This window comes from Lithobates pipiens, unplaced genomic scaffold (assembly GCF_037356315.1).
Source record: "Lithobates pipiens isolate NorthernLeopardFrog02 unplaced genomic scaffold, aLitPip1_a1.2 Scaffold_23, whole genome shotgun sequence".
Classification (NCBI taxonomy): Eukaryota; Metazoa; Chordata; class Amphibia; order Anura; family Ranidae; genus Lithobates; species Lithobates pipiens.
In genome coordinates this window covers 194,453,285-194,480,715 of record NW_027507785.1, presented here as the reverse complement: position 1 = coordinate 194,480,715, position 27,431 = coordinate 194,453,285, and the positions used below count along the sequence as shown (strand labels likewise).

General features: G+C 41.8%; 1 protein-coding gene across 3 annotated transcripts in view; it reads left to right on the top strand.

Annotated features, from left to right (window-relative positions):
- The window catches only part of CAMSAP2 (calmodulin regulated spectrin associated protein family member 2), a 180,667-nt gene extending 162,627 nt beyond the window's left edge, over positions 1 to 18,040 (top strand). For 2 of the 3 annotated variants that reach the window (XM_077452724.1, XM_077452723.1), the window contains one exon: positions 9,911 to 18,040. In XM_077452724.1, coding sequence (XP_077308850.1) covers positions 9,911 to 10,216 — 306 coding nt within the window. In that variant the 3' untranslated portion in view covers positions 10,217 to 18,040. The remainder of the gene's footprint in view (positions 1 to 9,910) is intronic. The other variant, XR_013262371.1, reaches the window with a different exon arrangement.
- Positions 18,041 to 27,431: the final 9,391 nt, after the last annotated feature.

Genomic DNA, 27,431 nt, shown 5'->3' with positions numbered 1-27,431 from the left:
GAGAAGTTCAGGGTCTTTGTAGATCATCAAAGTGGTCCATAAGGAGGATCAGCAGTACAGGCTGTACCTTAAAGGGCTGCCAGTCTTAAAGCAAGAAGTAGCTCTAGGAAACAATGGAATAGAGAAAGAGACGGCGCCCTCTAAGTGCAGCAATAAAGTTGCTAAAATTTATTAAAAATGGTTAAAAAACACTCACATTAAATTAGTGGTGTACAGGCACATCAGGGATGTAATGTTTCATCCGTATGTCCATGGGGGCGACTCGCAGGGCTGTAAGGCAGGGTTTCAGGCATCTGACTTTATGACCGATGGTTGGTGTTTTGGTCTATTCCTTGTGTTCCTCGGAATGGTCAGAGCAGACAGGGTAGTGCTGGTAGCTGTAGTGCCTTTAGTCCGATGTTCAAGGAGTCGGTGTCCTCAGGAGATGGGCTGGGCAAAGCGGCGCTTCGGAGCATGCATGCTCCTTCATCAGGTCTTTCAGAGCCCTGGCACTCAACAATACCTTTTCAGTACACCTGCTATGCAAGGTATTACTCTATTTGGAGTGGAAGTGCCCCTCAGATTGTGTTGGAATGGGTCCCTTTTGAGAGCCAATCTGTTAAATGCTGGTCTATACCTGGTTCTGCCGATGACCCACCCACTACTTGGAAAGTGTGCTTATCTTTAAGAAAAATATTGACTAGAGTCAAAAGAATATCACAATTTTTTTTTGCTTAGAATAAGCATCATGATTCTCGTGGCGTAACAACATCTTTCACGTTATGCAAAAAGATTTGGCCAACTTTACTGTTTTTACTATGTTTTTTTTGTTTTTTTATTTATTGGTGTATTTTTTTTCCAAAAAATTGCGTTTGAAAAAACATTGCGCAAATACAGTGTGACATAAAATATTGCAACAACCACCATTTTATTCTCTAGGGTCTCTGTATATATATATATATATATATATATATGTGTGTGTGTATATATGTATATATATGTGTGTGTGTGTATATATGTGTGTGTGTGTGTGTGTGTGTGTGTGTGTATATATATATATATATATATATTGTTTGGGAGTTCTAAGTAATTTTCTAGCAAAAAATTATGATTTGAACTTGAAACAAGTGTCAGAAAAACGTTTAGGCTGGGTTCACACTATTGCGAATTGGATGTGGATTAGCCGCATCCAATTCGCAATAGCAGGAGATTTTGTCAGGCTCTCTATGGAGCGGGTTCACATATCTCCGCTGCGGCTCCAGTGCGAATTTGCGTGGGAGCCCTGTTTGTCTTTTGGTTCATTTTATGTCCGAATTGAGCCCAAAATTTGTGCTGAAATCAGACCCCAAACAGTGAACGAGGACGCACCTGCTGTGAGCCACATGTGAAGATAGTGTTTCCAGCCTGAATCTTTAAGTGGTTAATCTTCCCTCATTTACAGAACAAAGTTCATTCCTTTGACCTAAAGAACAAAATGTTACAATGTATATAGTTTGCTCAGTGGCTGAGGAATGTTGTGGAACTTGGCTGTTTTATTTATTTATTTTTTTGCCAAGCTGTCGGCTTGAGCAGAGAACTCTGCATAGAATCAAGAAAATTCTTTAAGATCACAAGGGGGAAAGAATCACAATCTCGATTCTTAACGATTGATCATTCAGCTCTACTGTTAACTGATAGCTAGAATTCTTCCTTGACACCCCTTTCACACCAAGGCGTTTTGCAGGCGCTATAGCGTTAGAAATAGCGCCTGCAATCCGCCCTAAAGAAGCTGCACCATTGTGTGTAGTGTGAAAGCCCCGAGGGCTTTCACACTACAGCGGTGCGCTGGAAGGACGTCAGAAAAAAGTCCTGCCAGCAGCTTCTTTGGAGCGGTGTGTTTACCGCTCCTCCACCGCTGCTCCCCATTGAAATCAATGGGGTAGCGCTGTAATACCGCCGGCAAAACGGCGCTATTGCAGCGTATTGCCAGCGGTTTTAACCCTTTCGTGGCCGCTAGCGGGGGGTAGAATCCGGTGGTAAAACTTTTTTTAGCGGAGATTTACCGGCGACGCAATGGGCGGTGTGGTGTGAAAGGGGTCTGAGTGCCAGTTTTACCTGGCTACTTCTGCCCTACATTTTGTGTTGTCAGTGTCCCTAATCTGCCAAATTAGGGCAGATCTATCAAAAGGGATCTCTCCACCTCTGGGGTAGACCCCTGTTAAATTCAGAGTGCAAAACAAATGTCTATAGTCTTTTTCTTCAGTTGTGGCTTGTTACAAGCACCAGGCTTAAGCCAATTACGCTGCTGGAACACTGATAACACATCCAAAGAGCACCTGACTCCCTTGGTCTTTAAGGCTCAAAGTCCTAGGTTTGCTCAGAGTTTCTCAATTTGAGTGCTACCAGAGGAAATCAGGGGTTCTGCAGGATCATGGTAGAGAAAGGTTGTCAGATGAGCCTGAGCTCCCGATCCCCAGCCAAACTGTACATCAGCAACGGGAGCTCTGTGAGACTCGGCAAAGTAAAAGTAAAGGGAGGAGGAATGTAATGTGCTCACTGCCTCCCCCTAGAGTTCAGTATCCGGCTGTGTGAGGGAAGGTTTTGTACTGCAGTGTTTTAAAGGGCTGGTCACATGTGTTTGTATGTGTGTATGTACGTGTGCACATGTGTCTGTATGTGGATTAATTTTGGGTGTTATTTACCACCTTTCAAGCACTCATAGCACTTTATATTTGCATGAAGTTTATGCAGCTAATTACGAGGATTAATTTGGTTTGCACATATCCCTGTGCACGCAAGCACTTTATATGGATTCATTTGTTTTTGCACATATCCTTATGGACGTAAGCACTTTATAGTGGCATCATTATATATAAATTAATCACAGGTATTAATTTGGTTTATTTATTAAGGCATATATATGCACAGGGATATAATATTTTATTGTGAAGATTCGGATCATTGTGAATTTATATTGAGTATAGACACAATAATATTTGATTGGATCTGAATGCTTAGGATTGAATTTAGCGCACTAATATATTTTATTAGATGTGTGTATTGATGTTACTTTTAATCCGAGCCCACATTCCTATCGTGTGTCTGTGTGTTTGTGTGTTTTACATGTGCGTGTGTGTATGTTACTTTTAATCTTGACCTCCATTCTTGTCCTTTACATGTGTCTGTATGTATATGTGTGTGTACATGTCTCTGTATGTGTGCGTACGTAATTGTGTCTGTGTGTGTGTGTGTACATGTCTGTATGTATGTTACTTTTAATCCTGACCCACATTCCTGCTGTGTGTGTGTGTGTACCTGTCTGTATGCATGTGTGTGTATGCTAATTTTAATCCTGACCCACATTCCTGTCGTGTGTGTGTGTGTGTGTGTGTGTGTGTGTGTGTGTGTGTGTGTGTGTGTGTGTGTGTGTGTTTTTACATATGTGTGTACGTGTCTGTATGCGTGTGTTTGTGTGTGTTACTTTTAATCTTGACCCCCATTCCTGTATGTATCTGTGTGTGTGTGTGTGTGTGTGTGTGTGTGTGTGTACATGTCTGTTTGTACGTGTGTCTGTATGTGTCTGTGTCTGTGTGTGTGTGTGTGTATGTGTACATGTATGCTACTTTTAATCCTGACCCCCTGTTCCTGTACTGTCAGAACTGCTTGTTCATAATCGCAGCAAGGACTGCTGCTCTTCTGAAAAGTAATCCATGCTCAGACCTCTTTTCAAAAGCATTTGACAGGTGGTAAAGCGACAATGTGATGCCTCCTCGCCGCCTGTTTTAACCCTGTAAATTAGGGGTGCAACGGATCGTCACTGATCCGTGATCCGAACGGGTCAACCTAGGAAAGGCCATGGGTTCGGCCTAGCTCCGGAGCAATGGCCATCTTGGTACACCCGGTGGCCGTTTACAATGTACAATACCCTGCCAATACTCTGCAACGCCATACTCTGCCATACCCAGCCATACTCTGCCATACCCAGCCATACTCTGCCATACCCAGCCATACTCTGCCATACCCAGCCATACTCTGCCATACCCAGCCATACTCTGCCATACCCAGCCATACTCTGCCATACCCAGCTATACTCTGCCATACCCAGCCATACCTTTGCCATACCCAGCCATACTCCATTACCCAGCCAGTATTACAGTAGGGGAGATGACTTTGATATTACAGTGGGGACTATATGGTGGTGGATTTTTCACAGGTTTTTGCAAATTCCATTATTATTTGCTGATCCGAAAAATGATCTGATCCGTGACTCTGATCTGAGGAACGATCCGATCCGTGAGTTTTTTTGATCTGTTGCACCCCTACTGTAAATGCAGCATTACCACACCACGTTCAGTGCACACAGTGGTGGGATGATTGCAGTGCAGCCCCATTCACCTGGGAGTATACTTCCAGCTTCAGTTACAGCATGTGTACAACCCCCAGCTGCTACTTCTGCAGCTAAAGGAGGAGGAGTTGGGAGTGGTAAAAACAGATCAACCACATGGGTTTACAACCCCTCTAACCTCACATGTGAACAAACCATCGGTTCACATTTGTGTGACTGCACACTGCGTGTAGGGCAGTCCATTCATTTCAGTAGGCTGCCCTACTTGCTGAAATAAGTTAACACCATTAAAAATGATTACGCATGAAGGTACATCACCACTTCTACAGTTGGAAAGGTGGGTCTTTGCGTAATCACCTCTCTGCTATTTGTATGTAGAAAGAGGCCCTTCAGAGCCGCAGGCTAATCCTATCCCTCTGCTGCTCCCCTTCAATTGTGTCTTTTTACCTTATTGCATCTTCCCAGTTTTTCTAGGGTTTCTCCCTCTCAAATCCTTTGCTCCAGTCCTTATATCTACTTGGTTTCTGGAACTGTGCCCCATCCAGGCTCCACTAGTTCACCCATTCTCCTCCATCACTGGCACCTCAAGGTGGTTGCCTCCTCTCCGTTTTTTTCCCCCCCAGCCCTTTTCAGCCCACCTTCTCTGGGTTTACTGGCTTAGGTTCTGAGCAGAGCAATAGGCCTGTCTGTATGGACTAGGTGGTACCTGGTGTGATCCTTCAGCCTCTTCAAGTTGACTGGGGTAGTTCCTCCTTCATGTACATGGAGATGTTGGGGATTCTCATCTTTAGAACAGATAGTTCCTTTAATACCAGATGATCCTGCCTTGAGCAAATTTCTGGAGCTGGACTCCGTTTTTTCACCGATCTAGGTGTTAGAGTGCCTTTACCTACAGGACAAGGTAGGAGTCCTCCCTCTGACAGGCAAAATAACCTTGTCACTGCTCTGGACTATACTAAGGGTATTAGTCTTATTCACACTATCCTCCCCTTAAAACAATGCCTTTTAAACTGGCTCTCCTCAACAGCTAGTCCCTGCTAGGAAAAGTCATAGTCTTTTGACTAAAATGGCTTTTAGTCTTAGTTGTATTTTAGTCATCTCAATTGTTTTAGTTTTTATTTTAGTCAATTAAAATATTCATTTAGTCGACTAAAATGTTTTAGCCTTTTTTAGTTAACTAAATGAACACTGCGCAATGCCTGTCTGCGCGAGAAACCAATTAACAAAAGCAGCACTCGGATAAAACCAATAAAAAAAGTGTTCAAATAAATATGTTCAAATTCATTTATTGAATGCTCTAAAAAGTTAAGTCTAAAAACACACGATTGTCAGTGTGACAAGTATTCTCAAGATGATACACCAATCATTGTGTGAATTGAACCACTTTAACATAGATTATATATGATACTGCCAGATGACAAAAGGGTTAACATCATGAGCTGACTTCAAATTCTGATCTGGCTCACAAAGGGCTAAGCTCCTGGTAATGGCTTTGGTTACAAAGTATTCCGTCCCGCTGTAAGTTGCGAGGTATGGATGTGTATAACACACTAAGGCCGGTTTGGCGGCTGGGGCTATGACGGCGTCCCACAGAGAGCCCTCGATGGAAAAAGTGCAGCTGCTGGACCCGCTGAGCACTCATGCCAAAAACCGGAAGCCGAGATCAATCAGAGCCAGGGAACCCAGAAGAATGGAGGTCATCTCAGATGTGGCTGGATGGTAAAGCTTGTTGTTGTCATAACAACCGTGGCTGACATGTTTCGCGCACATGCGCCTTCTCAAAGTCATGAGAGCTTATGGCAACATAGGTTATAAAGGCACCTCTATAACTGTGGGAGGGGAACAGCACAAAATTATGTTAATCCCTTATACACAGGATAAGCATATGGATGTAAGCACTGTCAGCAATTGCATATCTACCCTAAGCCTAAAAAAATAAGAATAAAAATAAATATAAATAAAATTAAAAATACAAATAAAAATCAAAGAAGAAAAAAAGAATAAAAATACAATATATAATGTCATACATATAAAAATTAAAAATTGAAACAATGTGAAAAATTTTTTTACATATCGGCAATAAATGAAAAATAAAAAATATATATAAAAGAAATACAACATATGCAATATTAAATGTCTTTCTTTCCAAAACATTGGTTTGAAAAACTAGACAGTGTTTTCAGGGAGTTAATTTGGGAGAACGGAGCGGCCAGGATCCGCCTACAGACACTGCGGAGGCCGAGAGAGGCGGGAGGCCTGGTATTGCCAAGTCCAAGGCATTGGACGGCACAAATTCAGTATTGGTTTTATCTGAGCGCTGCTTTTGTTTTTTCATTTATCCATTTGCTCCTAACTGGTCGGCAGCTACACTAGATACCTAACATTCCTATTAACGTTCCGATATGATCTGAATCTGATCGTACATGGACTGCATATTCTAGCGCCAAAAGACTTTATTTGTATATGCCTGTCAGCGCGAGGCCTGTCTACCTGGAGATGGGTTCCTTTTCTTTGGCTGACATGCAGACTTTTGAGCAAGCCCTCAAAATGCCTTCATTTTGTTATACCCTTAATCTGGTGAATGCACTCAATGGTTCTGCTAAGATTCCTGTTACTCCATGACTTTTGACACTTCTGGATATGGGGGTGGGGGGAGAGAAAGAATCAGGTGCTACTTTGACCCATAGCTTTTTTAATTGAAGTTTTAAACATTGTACAAACATGACACAAAAGCCATAAGAATCATACAACAGCACAAGTGGCCAGCATGGCCCTGACTAACAGAGTACGATCTCAGGGAAAAGCCAACTACATTTCCACATACAGAATTGTCTTTTCATAATTTAATAATATGTAATTAACTATGGCATCCAGAGATTCTGTTAGCCTATTTAAATCTTCTAGTACATCTAGCACTCCACTCCCCCCCCCCCCCCCCCAGACTGACAATGCCACTGTCCAATGGTGTCCCTGTATTCATTCATTCAGAGTGGGGGCACTCTAATTCAGGAGTTATGTCATTGGCCAGATCACCAGGTGAAAAAAACCTAAGAAAATAAAACATTGAATAATTGGTAAGCTCTGATATATATTGCATTATTCTGGGTTTAATACTGCTTTTAGACCCTTCACCATACATTTCACCTCCATTCTTTTTTTTTTTTTTTTTTTAGACCTGAGAGTTTAGATCCCTTTGTGCCTATTCCATTATTTCCTTCATTTACCTTAGTAAATAGATTAAAAATCCAACTGGGAGAGTGAGAACCCCTTCATAATGATCAATGCGCATTTTCCGAAATTGCACCAATCGAATATCAAAGAAATAAATATAAGGCATTGTCAGAGAGTATAACTCTCCAGCATATGCAGTGCCGAAAACTGAAACACTGGTTCTTTTAAAAAAAATTCTAGCATATTTGAGCTAATATATTTTAGAAAAGGTCCGGTTTTAATGAATATTATGCATTCGGTTACTATATAAGGATGCATAGCTTCAAATAACACAACATCACAGCATAGTTTTTTTTAGAAGGGCATAAATGATCCTTGAAATCAAAATGACCAACTCATCTTCCATCTGCTTACTACAGCAACTAAAGCCAGGAGCAAGATCCGCGAGCTCTTGCGAACATCCAGTGGTGATGGCAGAGAATTGGTGGTCAGCACATTGTAAATTTAAAAATAAATCTAAGGCTTTATTTCTTTATTTTTATTTAATAGTTTATATTGAAAAAAGGGTACAATGGAAAAAGTCACATTTCTGAACAAAGATGTTATAGTGATGCAAACCATCAAGTGCAGTATTATATCAGTCTTGCAGGCACAAATCGCCAGGAAGAGTATTGCTTTATTGTAATGCACAATATTTTTAAAGCATTTCAAAGTTTAACCAGAGAGCGAGGTTGGGAGGGTGCAAACCCCCCGGGGGGGGGGTTAAAAAAAAGCAATGGAAGAGGGTGTGTTGGAATCCATAGAGCAGGGGTGCCCAACCAGTGGCTTGGATGGCGGTTTGGCAAGCCCAGATCTTGGGTTGCAGACTCTCCATCCCAGAGCATCTGTGTTGTTAATGAAGACGGCAAAGCAAGCAGCTGTGGAGCAGAGCTGTATAAGCTGATGCTTCCTGTATAGCGCCGTCTCTTGCCACAGGCAGAGTAATACTCTGCCTGGAACAGCAACAGCAGGCGATATCAGAATGGAAGACTGTTATTAAAGGTCAGTTTATTACTAAAATTACAGTGTATATATGGGCATATCTGCGCAGTGCTTACTGGGCTGCTTTCAAACTGATCCGCAGGTGCAGTGCACCTTCAGGTTACCTGCACTGAGGCATAGGCTCCTGTTATTACCCGCGGGTTTGGTGAGCTTTCAGTTGCCCACACCTGCAGGATATAATAGAAGTCTATGGCAAAGTATAGGTAACCCGCAGGAAAGACACAGGTGCACTGCACTGCATTAGTGTGACAAGCCCCTTTCACACAATCGGTCTGACCCAATCGGACCCTACATTCACCTCTATGAAATGGCAGCTGTAAACAGATTTGTGTCCTTTTACACCCGCCTACCTCCAATCTGATTCGTTTAAAAAAAAAGGGGGGGTCAATCCCCTTCCGTCTGGGCGGATTAGAGGACTCATAGAGTAGAGTGGGCTGTAGCCATGTCCACTCTGCACGGACCTGTCATCTGCCTGCTCTGTTCATTGTGGCCCACAATCGGTTACCAAATCGCTTAAGTGGCCCTCACTCTTCAAAAGGTTGAGCACCCCTGCCATAGAGGTAGAATAGAATGTAATACTTAATCATCTCAGTACAAGGCACTTTCACCCCCTTCCTGCCCAGGCCATATTTTAGCTTTCAGCGCTGTCGCACTTTGAATGACGATTGTGCGGTCATGCAATACTGTACCCAAATTAATTTTTTCTTTTTATCTTTTTCTTCACACAAATTCTTTTGGTGGTTTTTAATCAAAAAGACTGAAAAATTTGAAAAAAATCTTATTTTCTGTCAGTAAACTTTGTAAATAATTTTTTTCACTCACCGATGAGGCTGCACAGATGAGGTAGCACTTATGGGCACTGATTATGTGACACTGATGCAGCAGTAATATGCTGCACTGGTGGCCACTGATGGGGAGGCACTGATGGGCACTGCTGGGGCTTTCCTGTAATCAGGACACTGATGATCAGTGCCCTGATTACCTGCCCAGGTCTCCTCTGTGAGGAGATGCAGCTGATCAGCACTCCTTGCCACACACTCTGTCAGGGTGAGACGAGGAGAGCCGAATCATGGCACTTCTGTGTTTACTTGTGACCGGCTGTGATTGGACCCAGCCGATCACATGGTTAAAGGGTGGCGGCTCTTTACAGAGATTGAGGTCGCACAGTGTGCTAGCAACACAGTGTGAATGAGAGCCGCACCATCCCTCTTTCCTTTGATGGTGGGCAGGTGACAATCAGTTAAAGTGGTTCTAATGCAGTTTTGAAATGGAATGCATTAAGGTAAAACTTTTTTAGGCATCAGTATCAACTTGCAGTTTTTACCATTGTATATAGACACTTGTGTTAGCAGTTATGTTTCACTTCATGTAACCTTTTTTATCTTGCTATTACAGGAAATGGAGAAATCAAACGCCCATAATTTCCTGATCCTCTTTCGTGACTCAGGGTGCCAGTTCCGATCAGTGTACACCTATTATCCAGAAACGGAAGAGATTAATAAGCTGGTGGGAATTGGGCCACGCTCCATATCCCGGAAAATGATTGACGGCCTCTACAAGTACAATTCTGATCGCAAGCAGTTCAGCCACATTCCAGCCAAAACCATGTCTGCTAGTGTTGATGCGGTGACCATCCACAGCCATCTATGGCAGGCTAAGAGACCTGTCACCCCCAAAAAACTTCTCTCCCCTAAGGCATAGCAATGACGGGCAAAGAAAAAACCCACCTGACATTTTGATGACATGAGTCATTATTTATTGCCAATGAGACTCTTGGATGAACACAGACTCTTCCAATGGCTGTCTACACACAACTGGAATGTAGGACAGTATTGACAAGGGGTGGGCAAGGGTGGGGAAAGAAAAGGGATGCGGGAGGGAGGTTATTTATCACAAAACTTTTTCATTCGCGTATATTGGAGGGTAAGCTGTATGTTTATTTGCATTTAAAGCGCACGTGCGGTTTTAACTTTTGACAATGAAGCACTGACCTTTGTCCATCGTCGATGAGTGGAATGACTTGACATCTCCAGGCTTATATGTTTTTTATTTTCTTTTTCTTTTTTAATTGTGTTTGAGTGTGTGCAAGATGATGTTGAGCTCAATGAGTCAATTGGATTTGATTTCTGTTTTGCTGATTGGGGAAGTGTGTAACCAGTTTAAAATGCTAGCCGTTTACTGCCAGAATGGATCAGTCGTCTACTCAGCAAGGGTTGCTGAGCTCTATGGCAGTGAGAGGCTCGAGAAATGGACCAGCTTACCTCAAAATTGTAAAGCCAGTAAGCATGTGTTTGGATAAAAGCATCACTAATATTATACTTGTTTTTAGGGTGAATTGTTACAAAGAACTGACTATTTAAGTACTGTCCTGGCTGACATTCCCAGTATGCATTGTGCATAGTGTTATCATTTATGCTCTGCATTTGTATTCAAATGACATGACTGAAAGTGACTGTATATGTTTTTTTCTACTACTTGTGTCATTGTACTACATTATTATTATTATTATTATTTTTCTCATTTGGTTTTGTTTAAAATTTTATATTAGATGTAGAACCAGAGCCTTCACACAGGAAAAAAAGTCTTAACCTTTTGCTGCTGTCACTTTAATATTTTCACATAATTTTGTAAGATTTTAGTGGAGTTTAGCATTTCAAAGTACTTAATTGCAATTCAATTTATTTGTATATTTGGAAGGTAAGGCTGCCCTCCATGGAGAAGTTACTGAGGTGTGGGCACTGCTGGATGAATTGGAGTAACACACCATTGGCTACTCTTGGGAGACAGATATGCCACTCAATATAACGGTAGAATCTCTACTTAGACAAATATACATATGCTAAACATATTGGGAGAATCCAGCCATTACATCTGACTTCCATTGAAAAGAAAGGCTTAAGAGTGTTATGAGTGATGAGAGTATTAGACTGCAAAGAATAACACTAATGCTGCAAGACAGGAAGCCGCCATCTTGTCTTCAGTGTATGCACTTTCAAGGATGAAAGAAAAGTGTGATTGTATTTTTATTCAGGTTTTTAAAACTGGGTATGACTGCAGTTAAGAAGTATTGTTGGCTATTTTTATCATATTTACACACAAATCATGTTTAGCTATTAAAAGCCGTCTGCAGAGCAGAAAAATTATATGGTCATAAGCATTTCCACGTATGCTTGAGTTTGGACAGTGGATTTAGCACATAACACTATACGTTACATTAAAGTTGGCTTCCATTCTCTTGCCAAACACTTGGCTGTTATTTTCAGCTAGTATTACAAAAGTATTCTTCCATTTTTAATAGTGGTACTGCAGTGTTAATCTCATTGTCAGGCATAAATCTCAGAGAAATTTTGATATTCACACACCACATTATTTTGCATGTGTTACTGATATAGACTCCTAATTTTATCCCCATTTGGCATTTTGTGTTGCTTGGGAGCTCTTATGGGCTTTACAATCCATACAAAAGATCAGTATTTGTAGTAGGTATCCCCTCCCAGAGGTTTCTGGATTGACCTTGTGCACTAAAGCGATTATATGAATGATGGCACTTCTGAACCTAGTTGCTATTGTATAAATATCCTAGACAAATGACCAAGCACCTTAGAGGGGGACATTAAAGGGGTCTGCACTTAAGGTTATGTATCTGGTGTTAATGTTTAAACTGCATGTTGGAAACATTTAAATATTAATTACCTTTTTTTAAGTTGTTACAGAGGTATAAGTGAAAGCACTCATGAATGGCATTTTTTTCATTTTTAAATGCGGCTTATTTACCAATTTTGTGTTGCCTTATTTAATCAGGCTGCCACTTTTGGAATGAGATGCTATGCATTCCTAGACACATCAATGTGTATTTCATATGTACCCAGTAGTAAATATTACTTTGTATATGGGAAAGGGACATGCACTTTATTCTCAGAAATTTAGCACCTAACTTTAACTGAAAATTAAAAAGAGGATGTGATCTTGGTGCTACTGTAAACCATTTAGCCCACTTAGCATTGGTGTGATTGGCTATTTTTGCTTCCTAATGTTTCAACTAAAATGTCTCTTTCTGTATAGTATTTCGGAAAATCATTTGCAATCTCAACATAATAAATGCTAAATTATTTATGTCCCTCTATAGACAAAACAAATCTCCTGCCTGACTTTGCAGGCCAGCCGTACTACTGATGACTTTTTCCTAAGGGAATTAAGCTACGTTCGCTGCCATTTTATCATTCCTATAGGTAGCCCCTTAAATGTTTTGGCTCAAAACTTATACAGAAGAAGGGGGTAGAATTTCACACTGAGAGTATCCAAAAGATACCTCCTCCCAAAACTGAGATGGTTTCTGGCAAATTTAATTTCTTTCTCATCTTTTAAAACAGAGGGATTGCTGTCAAGATCCTTCCTTTCAAACTATCAGTGTTGCCTAACCACTGCAGCCATAGGACAGTAAGGTAATGGAGCAAGCTTTTAAGTTAGATTTTCCCTGGTGTCCAAAAAAAGAGGGGCAATCCCAGCTGTATTCCTCACTAGCAAGGTCTTGTAGGAGATGAAGAAACGCATAACTGCAGGTAGATCTCGTCTTTGATTGATCTAAAAAAAACTACAGGGTGAATCAACTCACAAAATCCAAAACATAAATGGAAATAATTGACTTTTAAGAATATCAAACATTTTATTGATGAATGTAAATTCCAAAGAACGAAGGGCAAATATTTTAACCTTTTGGACTTGACCACATATTTCTCACTATGTGCTGTCTTTAAAATGTGTTAAATCTTTTTTTTAGGTTGAGGTACATGTGGGTATCTGATGCCTGTATAATCTGACCAGATTGTAAACAGTTCTGTATTCGGAGTATCTGAAAACTGACCATATACTGACATTTGATTTTTACCATCTGCTTTACATCTACCATCATCTATGTAATGCTGGAGCCTGCCTGATCTGTTACTAATGTAATGGACCGTTTAGGTTTCTCCTCATATCACATACATCTAAAGGAGATTCTGCAGTCTAATTGTATAATGTATGGTCAACTTTAGGCTGGGAATTTTTTTTTACCTTCTAGCTGCAGTTTAGCGTGTTTCAGGAGTTGACCTAAGTGTGCACATTTTTAGAAGAATTGTACTTCGTATTGCCTACTGATAGATGGAAGGATGACTATGGACTTCTGATAGATGTCTGATGGATCTCAGCAAACACTTAATCAAATATGGCCATCCTGCTTGCTTTTCTAATTAAACTACATTTTATATGCATATCAAAATAGCAAATCTGACAAATGTATGTGAGAATTTGGCGAAATATCTTGGACGTGATTGTGTTTAGTCCTAGTGCTGAGGAGTAGAAGCTTTTAGAGTTGATCATTTCAGTATCCAGTAAGCCAATATTTTTGTTTTGAGAAATACAGGTGCATTGCTTTACAACAATTGATTAGTATCTACATCATACTGCAATTTTCCAGTTTTAGGTGGAGTGATTTCTCAAAGTATTAAAACCATTTCTTTCTTTTTTTTCTAAACATTTTCAATACACTTTTAATGTTCACTGCCTGTTTACATTCGTTTACTATACTGTATATGTACTTTGGTTTTATTTTAGAACTATTGGAGCTTCCAACAGCAATACACAATCTTTGTCAGGCTTTCAAATACTTTGTATTAACAGAGCAAGAAACAGATATTGAGGTGTTAAATATGCAAAGCTTAGAATGGGTTTTTAGACCCAGGTAATGTCTATGTATAATTTAACCAGACTGTCCAGTATTAATGCTAACTGACTTTTAGTAAATCCAAAGCTAGACAGAACTTGGAATGACTACAAGAAAGTCATGAGTCTGTGTTTTAGTGCCTGTAAATTACTTAAAAAATCCATTGAATAGACACTATTATACTTTTTTCAGCAAGGTAGTGCAAAACGCAGTGATGATGTACAACATGCAGTAATTTATGGCATCCAATCAAAAATCATCTGTCTTTTATTGAATGTAGGTATTTTAGTTGCTATGGGTTACATGACATGAAACATTATCATTGCCTTTGTATACTGTCTTATTGAATGAGCTTGTATATTGTTATGTAAAAAAAAAATATATATCTATATTAGGGAATTGTGCAGATACTAGTTGTGTGGGCCTCTTGTACTATTGCCAGGAATGATGGAGACTGAATAATGTTTGTGTACTTGTCATTTATTTGACCATTTTACAGTGACTTTCACCTGGGAAATGTCAGGAGTTGCTGCTTGGTTACTGTCCTGATTTTTTGATAGTGTTACTTTGAGAATAGATGCAGCCAAATATCTGGTTTTACTCCTCCTTTGCAGTATTGCCCACAATATTCATTAGCCTGTATTAGAGGGTGTTAAAGGCTAATGGGATTGATAAGTGTTTGGAGTGGCATAGGAAGATGTACTGTATGACACAGACCTTTCACATTAATTTCACCACGTTCACACCAACTGATGAATAATTTTTAGTAACTATATAATGACACTAAAGTAATGTATCAAGAGCAACCTAAAAGCTTACTACTAGCTTCCATCATAGATGCTTATATGAAATGAGCCAGTTTAAGCCCTTTTCCATTGGGGCAGATTCTGTTCTGATCAGCAGGGGGTCAGCTCTTCAAGCCCCTGCTGATTGCAGCATAGCAGGTGCATGACACATCTGTGTCCACTCTGCTTCTGCAGAGCAGACACAGAGTCCGCTCTGGTCTATGTGTGGCCTGGTAGTAAATGGACTCCGCTGTCCCTTTTACATCTGACTCCCCTCTGCTCTGATTCACCTAAATGGAAGAGGACAAATCCCCTTCCATTTTGTTTTTCATACCTGCTGGAGGTAGTTGTAAACAGTCATAAACCCATTTATACCTGCTCATCCATAGGAATGCATGGACCTACTTATCAAGTCTGCCTGAAAAACTGACAGGTAGACCTGATCAGATCACCTGTGTGAAAGGTGTCTAAGGGTCCTTTCACACGGGGCGGATCAGTGATGATCCGCCCCGTGGATATCCGCTTGCACAGCAGTGATCGCCGGAGCGATCTCCACTGAGCAGGCAGAGGACAGGTCCATCTCTGCACACTGCTCAGGGATGGACCTGTCACAGTGCCGCTCTCCCCTATGGGAGATCGGGTGACGACAGACCGTCGTCATCCGATCCGATGATGGATAGAAAATAGCTTTTCCCTCCGTCGCACTTTTTTGGATCGGAGCGGCTCGGATGTCAGCGGACATGACATCTATGGAGCATCCGTTCAGGTCCGCATGAAAAACTGACAGGCGGACCTGAACGCATCGTCCGTGTGAAACCCTTAGGCCGCGTACACACGGGCGGACTGTTCGCCCAACTTTGTCCGCTGAACAGTGTTTGGGCGGACAGTCCGCTCGTGTGTGGGCTTTCAGCGGACAGTTTCAGCGGACAGTTTGACGAACAAGGTTTTTCGGAATTTCCGTAAAACTGTCCGCTGAAACCTTGTTTTCGCTCGTGTGTAGGCTTGTTCGTCAAACAAAGTTCCGCGCATGCTCAGAAAGGATTTACACGCCGAAAGTTATAATGCAGTGTATAGGACGTCGTATTTTTCGTCCCGTCGTACGTGCCGTTCACGTCATCGCGCACGGTTTCAGCAAACTGTTCGTTCGTCGTGTGTGGCCATGTCCGTCCATGCTAATTTTGAGCGGACTGTTTGCCGAAACTGTTTGATGAACAAGGTTGGGCGAACAGTCCGCGCGTGTGTACGCGGCCTTAGACTTTGTATGGAACGTCTTAAGTGCATCTTGCTGGGTTTATTTGTGCAGGATATCTTCATGATGCAAACTTTTGTGGTGATCTAGCTTATCAGTGCAGCTGCATATATTCTTGGGCAGAGTAGCTGGCAATGGCTAGTAGTAAAACATCAAACATTTCCTCTCCCATTCTCCTTTATTTTTCTAAGGCCACTTTTGAAGTTTGTACATTTGTATAAGTGTATAAACAATATGCCAAATAGTCATCGCTGTTTATTTAAAAAAAACAGGGATAGCTATCTGATTTTTTTATTTCAGAGATGACAATAAAGGTATTTTAATGCACAGTTGTTGTTTTTTTTTTGTTTTAACACTTAAAGTAAACCTCCAGAGTGTGAGAGAGGTAGATAGTCTGTTTTGTTTTTATTACTGTGTGTGTTCTCATTTACATGTCTTCCCTTCCTCTCCTACTAACCTGCAAGGCATTGTTATAAGTAGAAATTCTGTTTCCCATCTCTGTAATGCATTCTCTGTATATTTATGCGGGGAATCCACTAGAGGGCAAATTGCACTGTCTCAAGCCCCTTACAAATTCTATATAGGAATGTATAAAAAATGCATTTGAGACCCGGGAACAAGACGTTTGACTCCCAAAAATGCCCTGGTGGTCTCTGTGGCGGGAAAGGTGGCATGACACAGACAAGAATACAAATTTGACAAGGAATCATATAATTTACCACTCCAAAACTAAAGAAAAGAATTGTTGATCTACCCTAAACCCAACTCAATCAACTAATAATTGCTTGGTTGAATAAATGTTCATGATATTGTATAACAAAGGGTCTGGTATATAAAATGGATCTAAAATAAGTGTCTGTATTGCCCCTAGCAATCTGCAAATAATCTGTTGCTTTCGTTAAAAAAAAAAAAAACACTAAACTTTGTCATTTTGTTTCTAAGGGAGCCTCAGCAAACTTTTATTTCCTTAAGATGTCCATAGAAATGGGATACAACCTCAATGATTCATGTATGCACACACATGCTTGTTCCTGCTGACCATGCATACTACCATGGTGCCAGCCTTATCTTGGCTGAAGTATAGTTATCAGCTGGGAAAACTCAGATGATAGATTCTTCTCCTGAAACCAGTTGACCAGGAAGAGTCTGCAGAGAATCTATAGTAATTGACCAGATCAAGTGACATCTTATGTCTAGGGATATCTTTCATGAATCTCAAAAGTTCCTAGTGCTCAGAAGTGAGCCTATAAACAATAAAAAAAAGTGAGCCTACTGACAATGTTGCTGCCCCAACTGTGCATATATGATGGATGTTCTTTGGGGGGGGTTATTTATTTGCAGGATAACACTCGCATTGTGTTTTTACACAGAATAAACCTGTTTCAGTATAACTTGAATGTGATACAGAACGTGTATAAATTTGTAAAGAATGATTAGTCAAATCTTATACTTAATATGGGTTTATAACAAGAAGTCTTACTTAGACATACAATTATATAAAACGTTTTATAAAGGTTTTACATGCAGGATGTTTTTCTGAACAGGATTGGGTGTATTTAATACAGCGCTGCACTGAACATTGATGTACAAGGTGTAGTAAACCAATTTAGGTGATGGGGCAGAGATGGTTTCTGGTCTGTGTGGCTCACTCGCTTTGGACATCATTATATTTGTGCATCTTTTTACTGAATGAGCCTAATGAACATACTCACTTTTGGATGTTAAAAATTTTGCAACCATTTTTCATATGTCCATCAAATGTTTTAATTAAAATATATTTTCATCAACAACATTGTGTGTCTCTCTAAAGTTTCGTATTGAGATATTTTTATCTGACTGTTACATTTCATTTATTTGGCTGTTTGAAGCTAAAGGAGCTATTTCATTTCAGTTGGATGGAGTACTGTTGATTGTTCTATAGACTATTGTGTGCTTAAATTTCAACTTGAGTTTAGCAATGCAACTTTTATTTTATTTTTTATGATGCTAAGCTGTAAAATATTGTCATAATGCAAATTTTCATGGTAAATTGTAGTTATTTTATTTCAATAAAAGCATGTCACATGAATTAAAATGTCTAAGTTATTGCACAGGTGAATGGTTTTCTACTTGCATAGAACGTTGGTATGATTAGTAAATGCAATTATCTTTTTGTTTTCTAGTAGCTTCTGCCTGGAATGCATGTCTCCACATGGGAAACTGGGTTTACATTGGAGTGCCCAAGTTACTTGCTTTATTGTGCCATTACCTTGAACTAACATCTAAAACTGTTAAGTATTTTGCTTCAGCTAAGATTCTTTTTGCATCTTGCAACATAGGCATTTGACATTGCACCAGCTTTTCAACCATATCTGAAGTGTTAATAGATTAGTAATTGGTGTTGCGCTCCAAATGAACAGAAAAAATAACAATAAAGCTAAATAAACTAGCTGTAGTGCCTAGGTGTCAATAAATAGTATATAAATATAAATAAATATATATATTTATTGACACCTAGGCACTACAGCTAGTTTATTTAGCTTTATTGTTATTTTTTCTGTTCATTTGGAGCGCAACACCAATTACTAATCTATTATCACTTATTTTGGGGAGGGTTATCACCCCTACCGGTGTTTTGCTGCAACCATAGCTTTCACTTTTAATTATATTTTTTTACTTTAGGGCACGTAGTTTGGCGCGAGAATACCTTATACCCATATCTGAAGTGTATCCAAACCCCAGACCAAAAATTAAATATATTGCAGTCCTTCAATTAGGTGGCTACATTTGTTTTTCTTTTGTTTGGTTGTTTGTTTTTTAGGCAAAGTATATTTTCTGCAAGTACAGAAAAATACTCTAGCCTCCCTCTATACTTTCAGATGTGCAACTGTATGCACCAAGATGCACTGAGTTAAGGGAGCCCATCATATTGCACAAAAAAAACTGTTTCTCTTATATTCACCGACCGACACAGCTCCTCTCTTAGACCATTGGTTGTATACCTTTCCCTTTTAGGAGACACTAGGCAAAGTTGTAACACAACACTCAGAACTTTCAGTTCCGCCCAGGGGGCAGTCCCCTAGGTATCAACCCTCCACCCTGCCTTGTAGTAATCAGTTTTATTTTGCCTAGTGAAGGAGACAGACCTAGGAACCCTGCGGGCCCATAGGTCTGTGTTTTTTTGTTTTTTTTTTGCAGAAGCTTCGGTTTTTGCGCAAGATGAATGATCCTGCGATCTTCTATCAACAGCTGGCTGGGTGACAGTCTGGTTCACTTATCCTTGTAGTCTCCCCAGTCCAGCCATCGAGCATGTGCAGGTTGCAGCTACGGCTCAGCAGGCCATGACATACCTCAGCTCCAGAGGTGGTCGTGAGCTTTTATGCTCCGGGGCATACATATGACTGGGCTACTGATGTCTGCGTCACAGTATGCCGAGGCCAGTAGCTACCCTGCACTGATCAGGAGTAGATCTACAATGGAATGTCTCCCAGCCACTGGTAAGCTCTCCCTGTTCTGATGGGACTGAGCAGCTGGGCATTCCCTGGGAGGTCGATTCGGGGGGGGGGGGGGGGCCCACTCACCTCCCTATCTTCTCTCCCCTGTCCCTATCTTCCCTTCCTCCCCCCTTCGGGGGGAATGCTGTATGTGGCTGAGCATTGTGTGTGTGTGTCTATATAGGGGCTCTCTGTGGGCTCTCACCTGACATGGGGGGGCTGGCTGAATAGCGGTGGCACTGGGACCTGTATGGTATGCCCATGGAAGGAGCCTGTGAGGGTCTGCTGTGAATGGTGCAGCGCTGTGGCTTTGCAGGTTTTTTTTTTTTTTTATATCTACCTCATAACTATGTTTGGCGGCCATTTTAGGTGTGGGCAGAGCAGGCTGACTGTCTGGGCTTCAGCAGCCATTTTCTATGTGATTCCTATTCAAGGCACTGGCGGCCATTTTCTGGAAGCCTGAACATATTTTAGTGTTTCCTGACAGCAGCATGGCTCATGTGCTCTCACAGCTTTTTTTCCCCCTGTGTTTTCCGTCTGTGCACTGGACGCTGAGTGGCCAATTTATGGAAGCCTGAGTATTTTTTCTGATCGTTTTAGCCTTTTCAAGCTGCCTCTTCCCCCATGAAAATGGTAGGGTCAGACATAGCCTTCCCAGTTCCCTGTGTATAAACACCGCAGTAATACTCCAAAAGACAATTCAAGAGCTCCAGAACCAGGTTACACTGCACTTTACAATCCCATTGCCTTTCAACTCAGCCAGGGATAAATAAAATAAAAACTCTGATAGTGTACTAAGTAAAACCACTTTCCTATTTTATTAAAATTAATATTTACTCGCAAAGGAGGTGCACTCTATAATCCAGTGCACTGAATACAGATCGCCTGTTTAAATTGCATGGGAATTACCCGCTTTAGCATGGACATCCATAGACCAGAACAGCTAAGATGGCAGCTTGCTCACTTCTGGGCACGATGACGTCACGTGAATGTTCACTTTTTTAAAGGATTCTATTGATGGGCATTTTGAAGCCTCTTAAAAGCCTCCATTTGCCCTAGCAGGTCCAGCCCTGCAGTCGGCTATTGCCGCCACATCTATTGGCCAAACTATTGCAAACTGGAGGAGACTTATGAGAACACCAAGCCTGTCTTTGATGTGATTCTCTTGAACAATTGGTGCTGATGCCCTCAGCCTTTGTTTTGTGTGGATGCGGATAGAGAATGTAATTCATGTTCAAAGAAAGTCTCTTATCTTATGCATGTGCACAGGATTTATAGTTAAATGCTTGGTCTGCTGAAACAGCGTGTAAGGGGCTCCTTTTCATGCTATGCCAAGACATAGTCCTTCCTATTGTTACAAGCCCTGGCCCACTGAGTCCACCAAGCCTACCCAGAAGCTTTCCTCATAACGAAGGAGCCTTCCCACTCTTCAGAGTAGGGGGAATTTCATTGCCATTTGCACTAGTCTGGATCTGAGACATCCTGGAGCTCTGGGTCCAATCTGTCATCTCAAAAATACAATTTCCTGACTCTGCCCCCTCCTCGCTTATCCTCCAACCTGACTGTATCAGATCAAAAACGAACAGATTTACTGGCTACTGTGCAACAGCTTCAGTCACAAGGGGTGGTTATAACAGTTACTTAGGTGTTGTGTCTAGGGGCTTTAGAAGGAGAATAGTAGCTGTCATTGATTGGCAGAGGGTGGAGCTTCACTCGCTTGCCCACCGATCACCTCCTGCTGTATGGCAATTGAACATAATAGCCCTGCCTGTACCCCCACAACAGGGCGCCCCCGCTGACCAGGTAAGAAGCGGAGCTCAGGCAGCAAGCTAGCGGCCACCAATACAGATCGAGCCTCACTTCCCTTCTGCAAATACCCCTGCTGCGTGGCTAGGCCACAGACTGGCATCAATCCATGGGTTGGGTGGCCCCTGATGTACAGGACTGTCCCCTCTGTTTCCTGTGGTCATTCCATATTGCTTGCTAAAAAAATCTGGAGTTTAACAGTGTGGGTGGCGTATATAAGAATACACTATAGGCGGCCCTAGAAAAGTTTTTAGCCAGTGTCCAATCACCTGAAGGTAGTCTGCATATAAACTATGGTCTACAACTGCAGACCTGTGTCCTGCACTGTACTCCAATATAAGGAATTTACAGGCAAGTCAAAAATTCCTGTATATTAAAATAAATACATTATTAGTTTTTTAGAGTGCCTTCTTCAGTCATGGGTTACAGCCTTTGGCATTTTGTGTGGTAGTCGTATTTTTTGGCCACAGGGACCTTAGCACAGTGTCTACATACTGGGCCTCAATTACCATGGCTTTTTTTTTTATTTAAGGGAATCTTGTCTTTAATGCATCAGTTCCTGGCTTCTTTAAAACGCTCACACTTGATGCAAAAAATGGGTGGAACCTCTTTACAGCATCCCTGCAAATTACGCCACAGGCCTTTATGCCTTCTGCAGTGAGCTGGACTACAGCCCTCACCACCCAATACCAATAGTCAGAAAGTGACTAGATTCACAAGTCAAATAGTACAGGGATTCAAGTCCAATTACACAGGCACTCTTTACATTACCAAAGGAAACACCACCAAGGGCTCCAAAGCATGTCAAGTCAGCTAACAAATCCACCTGAGCATAAAGGTCTGCCCTTACTGGTTTCTAAAAAGGTAGGAGGACTTGTTCTGTTGCTCATCAATTTCTGGATTAGATATATTTAAGTCATTTGGGTTTTCAAAATTCTAGCAACTGGGTATAAGTTTGAATTTAACTTCCCTCGTCCAGAGCAGATCTTCATCTCAAATTCTTGACCCCCAAGGTTTGGCTGATCTGTGATTAGCAGTCAATGGACTCCTATGACCGAGTGATCGTTTCAGTACCATATGTGGAAAGATTCAGAGGATTCTATTCCATCCTCCTTTATAGGTCTGAAAAAGGATATTCATCCTGGACTTAAAGGCTCTGTCTTCCACCTGGAGGACTTCTTGGCTTTCATAGACCTAAAGATGCTTACCTCCATATTATGTTTTGTCCCGGTCACCAATGCTTATTCAGTTTGTAGTTTGGAAGACCAGTAACAGTTTGTGGTACATTTGGGCTGTTGTCAGTCCTTCAGGTTTTTACCAAGGTACTGGCCCCTATGCAAGCCTCTATATGCCTTTAGGGGCATTCTAATTATGGGATACCTTGATGGCTTGCTTCAGCAGACAGCTTTGAATCCAGATCGGAAATGTTTTTAAAGCTTCATACTCAGATCGAACAGTTCTTGACATGTCAGTAGTTCTTTCTGCACTGTTGCATGAGGGTGCTGAGAACTCATGGTGGCTGCTTTTCATAAAAGAAGCCTTTTGTGCAACATCTGCCTAAGATTCCACAGTAAGATATCCTTTGCAGATGAATATTGGGCAGGGGGGTGTGACCGGATGGAGGAGGAGGCTGTGTGTGTGTGTGTGAGCGAGCTGGCGTCTCGCTCTCCCCTCCATGTTACCGTCATGAGCAGTTTTTCCCCTTCACCCCAGTCTCCACGCTGACAGATAACAGCTTGAGAAGCGGACCCTCGCCGAGCAGATACCTTCTCTCCCCCCCGCCTGTCACCCCGCCGTGCGGCGGTGATCGGGATTCGGCGGCAGCGGGCGGAACGGTATAGCTCTTTCCTTGTCTCCCGCTGAGCTGCTAGATCTGGGAATCGAGGAGACCTGGGACCTGAATGTTGAGACCAGAGAAGCATACAGGAAATTATGAGAAATTGCGGTGAGAAGGAGCTGAGCGAATCGGAATGCTTAAGCAGGGTGGTGAGTATGCATCAACTAGTGAACTGTGCATTGTGAATTGTGATACTACATGCTGTGGAAGGAGGTTGAATTGATTCATAAACTCCCACCCTATACAGCTGCTTGCTTGGTGCCTCTCCTCTGTCCCAACTCTGACATATAAGAATTTTTCCAAGAGATTAGTCTGAGATAATATTGTGAACTATATTTTTTGGAAGGGATGCGAACCCGATTTAAAAAGCTCATCTGTATTTTTTTGGCTGGAGATGTCTTTTAACTGGACTCATTTGAACTTATAGAGACATTGTCCTCCCCTAGGGCTTGATCCATTGTGGGACAAAAAGGCAGGCTATTAAAGCCACTACGGGCTAAATAGACAAGCTATTACTTGCTTGGAGAAGATAAAGGCGAGGAAGAGATATCTGCCGTGTTGTGTATGCCCTCCCTTCTCCCTCCCTCCCCCTTCCCTTTTTTTCCTTTTTGGACAGTTGGTATTTTACCTGGCTGGATTCGGGGGGGGGGGGGGGGGGTTTAAGAAGAAAACCAAGTGTGTGTATGTATATGTGTGTATATATGTATGTATATATATATATATATATATATATATTATAATTGCTGAATAAAGGTAAAGCCACTATGCCGTCGCATCGTGCGACCAAAGCAAGCCAAGCTGCTGCGGCTGCAAAGTTAGAGAAATATGTGCATAACCCTGGTCAGGGGTTTAGCCAGACTTCCGCGAAGGGTCCTCAAGGTCAGCAAAATCAAACCAGCAGGCTATCAGGTGCTAAGGGCACTAGGAAAAGCCACGGGTTAAATCATCCCTTGATGACATCAGAAGGAGGTGAAGATATGGTAAACACCCAGGGCCAGATCACTGGTATAAGTTTGGAGGGGGGCATTTGGGCCACTCGAGGAGGGGCCTCAAGGAGTATTGGAACCCGATCCTGAGCCAACGTTAAGAGGTTCTGATGGCAGTCAATTTATGCAGAGAATCCCTGGGAGGAATGAGTACTCAACTTATTACCATCCAGGAGGAATTATCCTATGTCAGACAGGATATTCAAAAAGTTCAGGAAAGGACTACAGCCCTAGAGGGGCGGGTTGAAGACAACCTGGCTCCTTTGGTATGGGAAATCAGGTAGATGCAAGAACAGCTAACCAAACAGGAAAATAAATTGGATGAAATGGAGAACAAGATGAGGAGGAAGAAAATCCGGATAGTGGGTTTGCCAGAATATTGCGAAGGACCAGACCCTCTAGCTTTTCTAGAGAAATGGCTTAGAGATATGTTTGGTCAGGATACTTTTTCACCACTCTTTGCTCTTGAAAGGGCACATAGAGGTCCTGCAAGATCTCCACAAACTGGGGCTCCCCCAAGACCATTTTTGGCCAAGCTATTGTTTTATAAAGATAAAGAGACTATTACTCGTAAAGCTAGAGAAATGGGCAAGATTGTATACAATGGTTCTCGAGTATCGATTTTTCCGGACTTTTCTCCGGATCTCCAAACAAGAAGAGCCAAATTTGGGGAAGTAAAGCGGAAACTTCGTCAAGCAAACGTGACTTATGCTTTATTATATCCAGCAAGATTACGGTTAAATGCCCCGGAAGGAACTATAATATTTGATAACCCTAGAGGTGTTGAGGAGTGGTTGGAGTCCCATTCTCAGAGACTATAGTAATGGCGGACGGCTGTGTCTGTTCTCTTCTTCGGGTTCACCCTCCCCCTCATTTCCCTGTTTTGGGGGGGAGAAAAATATGGGTTAATTTTTTGCTTTGGTGGGGGGGAGGGGGGGATAATTGGTATGATGTTGTTTCTATTACTGGTGGGGGGGAGAGGGGAGGACGAGATGGAGAAGGAGGGGAGCGGCACTCCGGATACCCCTTTTTGATGGGGAGACTAGCGGGTTGCTCTCCTTTGATGTTTGTTGTATGGGGTACATTTTGGGTTTGGGGGTTTTTGGGGGGGTGGAGGGGAGGGAGCGAGGTAAGGAATGAATTCACGGAAGAACGAGGTGGAAAGATTTACAGTTAATGTGTGTATGGGAAGGTCACAGTAGAAGGCCCCCGGAGGTGCCTAGGGAGGCAATGGGAGAAGGGTGTGAGCTGGGTGATGGATATGATTGGAAAGAAGGGAGGGTAGGGTATAGAAGGGTTGGTTGGTATGTAGCATGTTGAGAAGTGTGGAAGAAGCACATCTTAACTAGAAGAGCACAATACAAAGCACATTTAACCACAATGAAACAATGGGTAAAAGATAGCCACACAAAACTGAATAACAAAATAACAAAGAAGAGTTACACAAACTTTATTATAGGTATTGGCACTATAAGTATTAATTAGTGAATTTACAGGGTTAAAAGGGAGAAGCTTCACCCTATATTCTTGGAATGTTAGAGGTTTGGGAGATTTGAAGAAGAGGACAGCGGTCAGGCTAATGGCTAGGTCTTATGGGGTATCGCTCCTTTGTCTACAGGAGACACACTTCGCAAAAGCTTCTATTGTACAGTTGGGCTGGGGGGAGTACCCTATTCAATACCATTCAGTCTACACCTCCTTTTCTAGGGGGGTTAGTATTTTGATCAAAGGTGGGACTCCCTTCAACTGTTTCCAGGTTAAGATCAACGAGCAGGGGAGGTATATTTTTCTATATGGTAAAATAGAGGAAAAGTTTATGATTTTGGCCAATGTTTATATACCACCACCCTCTTATATGGATATTTTATATGCATTGGTTGAGTTTGTGTTGGGCAAGCCGGGAGTCCCATTGATAGTAATAGGGGATTTTAATATGTTTATTGATAAAATAATGGATAGGTTCCCTAATGGGAGGATACAACAAGGGGATATAACTGAAAGCCGCCTATCGCAGTTTATGGGAGAAATGGGTCTGAAGGACCTGTGGAGAATTCAGAACCCAAAAGCCCGGTCTTTCTCGTGCTTTTCCACCACACACTCAACCTTGTCAAGAATAGACATCATTTTGGGGAATGATGAGGCAGTAGCATTAGTAAGTAAAATAAAATATATGCCAAGAAGCCTATCTGATCATTCAGCAATGATGGCCTCCTTGGATATAGGGGAGGGAAATCAGCAACGAGGGTGGAGATTTAGCCCCCCATGGTTGGAGCTTATGAGAGAACCAAAGGAAGTACTAGATGCATTAAAAGAATATGTAGATTTGAATTCAGGTACGGCCTCGCCGGGGATTGTATGGGATACATTAAAAGCCTATCTTCAAGGCCTTTTGATACAACAGATCTCCAAAATTAAAAAACAGACTGGGGAAAGGGAAGAACTTGCCTCAAAGAGAGTGGTAAACTCAGAGACCCAGTATATAAAGGCCCCAACACCTGATAATCAGGGACATTGGTTAAAAGAGCAGCAGGAATATCGTCATATAATATTAGAGAAAGCTGAAAACAAATATATATTCCAGAAACAACTAGAATTTGGGGAAGGTGAAAGGGTTGGCCGGATGCTAGCGCATCTGGTGAAAATTAAATTCAACACCATCTATGGTACCAAGGATTAGTATGGCAGAGGGAAGGATATCCACAAATAAGCTAGATATATTAGAGAGATTTGGAGCTTATTACGAGGATTTATATCATTCTAACCAGGCCGAGAAGAGGGTAGAAATGGATGCATTTTTTTAGAGCATTGACAATTCCCCGCCTCTCTAAGGAAGCTAGGGATATCCTGGATGGTTCTATAACGCTAGAAGAGATCCAGCGTATTGTGCAGGAAATGGCAGGACAAAAAGCCTCAGGGCCAGATGGCCTCCCTGTGGAGGTTTATCGCCATTTTGGTGAGGTGTTAATCCCGGAACTGCTAAAAGTTGTTAACTGGGCGATAAGAACAGGGGAGCTTCCGTCCTCAATGATGGAATCAACTATAATAGTGATACCGAAAGAAAACAAGGACCCCCTTAACC